A 2111-nucleotide genomic window follows, 5' to 3' on the forward strand; every position below is an offset into this window, starting at 1 on the left:
ATATTGAAAATAAAGAAAAACCTTTGAATGAGTAGGTCTGTCCAAACTTTTGACTGGTACTGTGTATATATATATATATATATATATATATATATATATATATATATATATATATATATATATATATATATAGTGTGTGTGTGTGTGTGTGTGTGGGCCATGGAATCGGTACATCTAAAATCTGTTGTGTTTGTGTCCTCCCAGATTGATGCTGAGAGAGGAGGCTCCCAGTGCTCCTCCTAAGAACATGGTAGCGTCGGGTCGGACCAACCAGTCTATCATGGTCCAGTGGCAGCCTCCCCCAGAACCACAGCTCAATGGAGTGCTCCGAGGATACGTACTCAGGTAGGAGGGGTACGAGTGTTGGAGCTAGATGCAGTAGATAGTAAATACTACAGTATTATCCCCCCCAAAAAAACTATGGATTAAAAACTACTGTAATGTCCGCAAAAACACAAAACTTTATTTTTTACTACAGTATTTAATTTGCATATGCCTTTCCCACTCCCCTCCCACATATCCAAATGTGTGCCACCCATAAGTGAGAAACCTACAGGTTATAGTAAAGACCTCAGTCTTCCCTACATACAGGTTATAGTAAAGACCCCAGTCCTCCCTACAGACAGGTTACAGTAAAGACCCCAGTCCTCCCTACATACAGGTTACAGTAAAGCCCCCAGTCCTCCCTACAGACAGGTTATAGGAAAGACCCCAGTCCTCCCTACAGACAGGTTACAGTAAAGACCCCAGTCCTCCCTACATACAGGTTACAGTAAAGACCCCAGTCCTCCCTACAGACAGGTTACAGTAAAGACCCCAGTCCTCCCTACAGACAGGTTATAGTAAAGACCCCAGTCCTCCCTACATACAGGTTATAGTAAAGACCCCAGTCCTCCCTACAGACAGGCTATAGTAAAGACCACAGTCCTCCCTACATACAGGTTATAGTAAAGACCCCAGTCCTCCCTACAGACAGGTTACAGTAAATACCCCAGTCCTCCCTACATACAGGTTACAGTAAAGACCCCAGTCCTCCCTACATACAGGTTACAGTAAAGACCCCAGTCCTCCCTACAGACAGGTTACAGTAAAGACCCCAGTCCTCCCTACATACAGGTTACAGTAAAGACCCCAGTCCTCCCTACAGACAGGTTATAGTAAAGACCCCAGTCCTCCCTACAGACAGGTTATAGTAAAGACCCCAGTCCTCCCTACATACAGGTTATAGTAAAGACCCCAGTCCTCCCTACATACAGGTTATAGTAAAGACCCCAGTCCTCCCTACATACAGGTTATAGTAAAGACCCCAGTCCTCCCTACATACAGGTTATAGTAAAGACCCCAGTCCTCCCTACATACAGGTTATAGTAAAGACCCCAGTCCTCCCTACATACAGGTTATAGTAAAGACCCCAGTCCTCCCTACATACAGGTTACAGTAAAGACCCCAGCCCTCCCTACATACAGGTTATAGTAAAGACCCCAGTCCTCCCTACAGACAGGTTATAGTAAAGACCCCAGTCCTCCCTACAGACTGGTTATAGTAAAGACCCCAGTCCTCCCTACAGACAGGTTATAGTAAAGACCCCAGTCCTCCCTACAGACAGGTTACAGTAAAGACCTCAGTCCTCCCTACAGACAGGTTATAGTAAAGACCCCAGTCCTCCCTACATACAGGTTACAGTAAAGACCCCAGTCCTCCCTACATACAGGTTATAGTAAAGACCCCAGTCCTCCCTACAGACAGGTTATAGTAAAGACCCCAGTCCTCCCTACAGACAGGTTATAGTAAAGACCCCAGTCCTCCCTACAGACAGGTTATAGTAAAGACCCCAGTCCTCCCTACAGACAGGTTATAGTAAAGACCCCAGCCCTCCCTACATACAGGTTATAGTAAAGACCCCAGTCCTCCCTACATACAGGTTATAGTAAATACTCCAGTCCTCCCTACAGACAGGTTATAGTAAATACCCCAGTCCTCCCTACAGACAGGTTATAGTAAAGACCCCAGTCCTCCCTACATACAGGTTATAGTAAAGACCCCAGTCCTCCCTACAGACAGGTTATAGTAAAGACCCCAGTCCTCCCTACAGACAGGTTATAGTAAAGACC

General features: G+C 45.5%; 1 protein-coding gene across 1 annotated transcript in view; it reads left to right on the forward strand.

Annotated features, from left to right (window-relative positions):
- Positions 1-208: 208 nt before the first annotated feature.
- LOC106593331 (protein sidekick-1) overlaps positions 209-2111 on the forward strand; it is a 143789-nt gene continuing 141886 nt past the window's right edge. Inside the window, exon 1 of the mRNA XM_082958517.1 lies at positions 209-345. Coding sequence (XP_082814643.1) covers positions 209-345 — 137 coding nt within the window. The remainder of the gene's footprint in view (positions 346-2111) is intronic.

The sequence above is a fragment of the Salmo salar genome, chromosome 12, assembly GCF_965601325.2.
Source record: "Salmo salar chromosome 12, fSalSal1, whole genome shotgun sequence".
Lineage (NCBI taxonomy): Eukaryota > Metazoa > Chordata > Actinopteri > Salmoniformes > Salmonidae > Salmo > Salmo salar.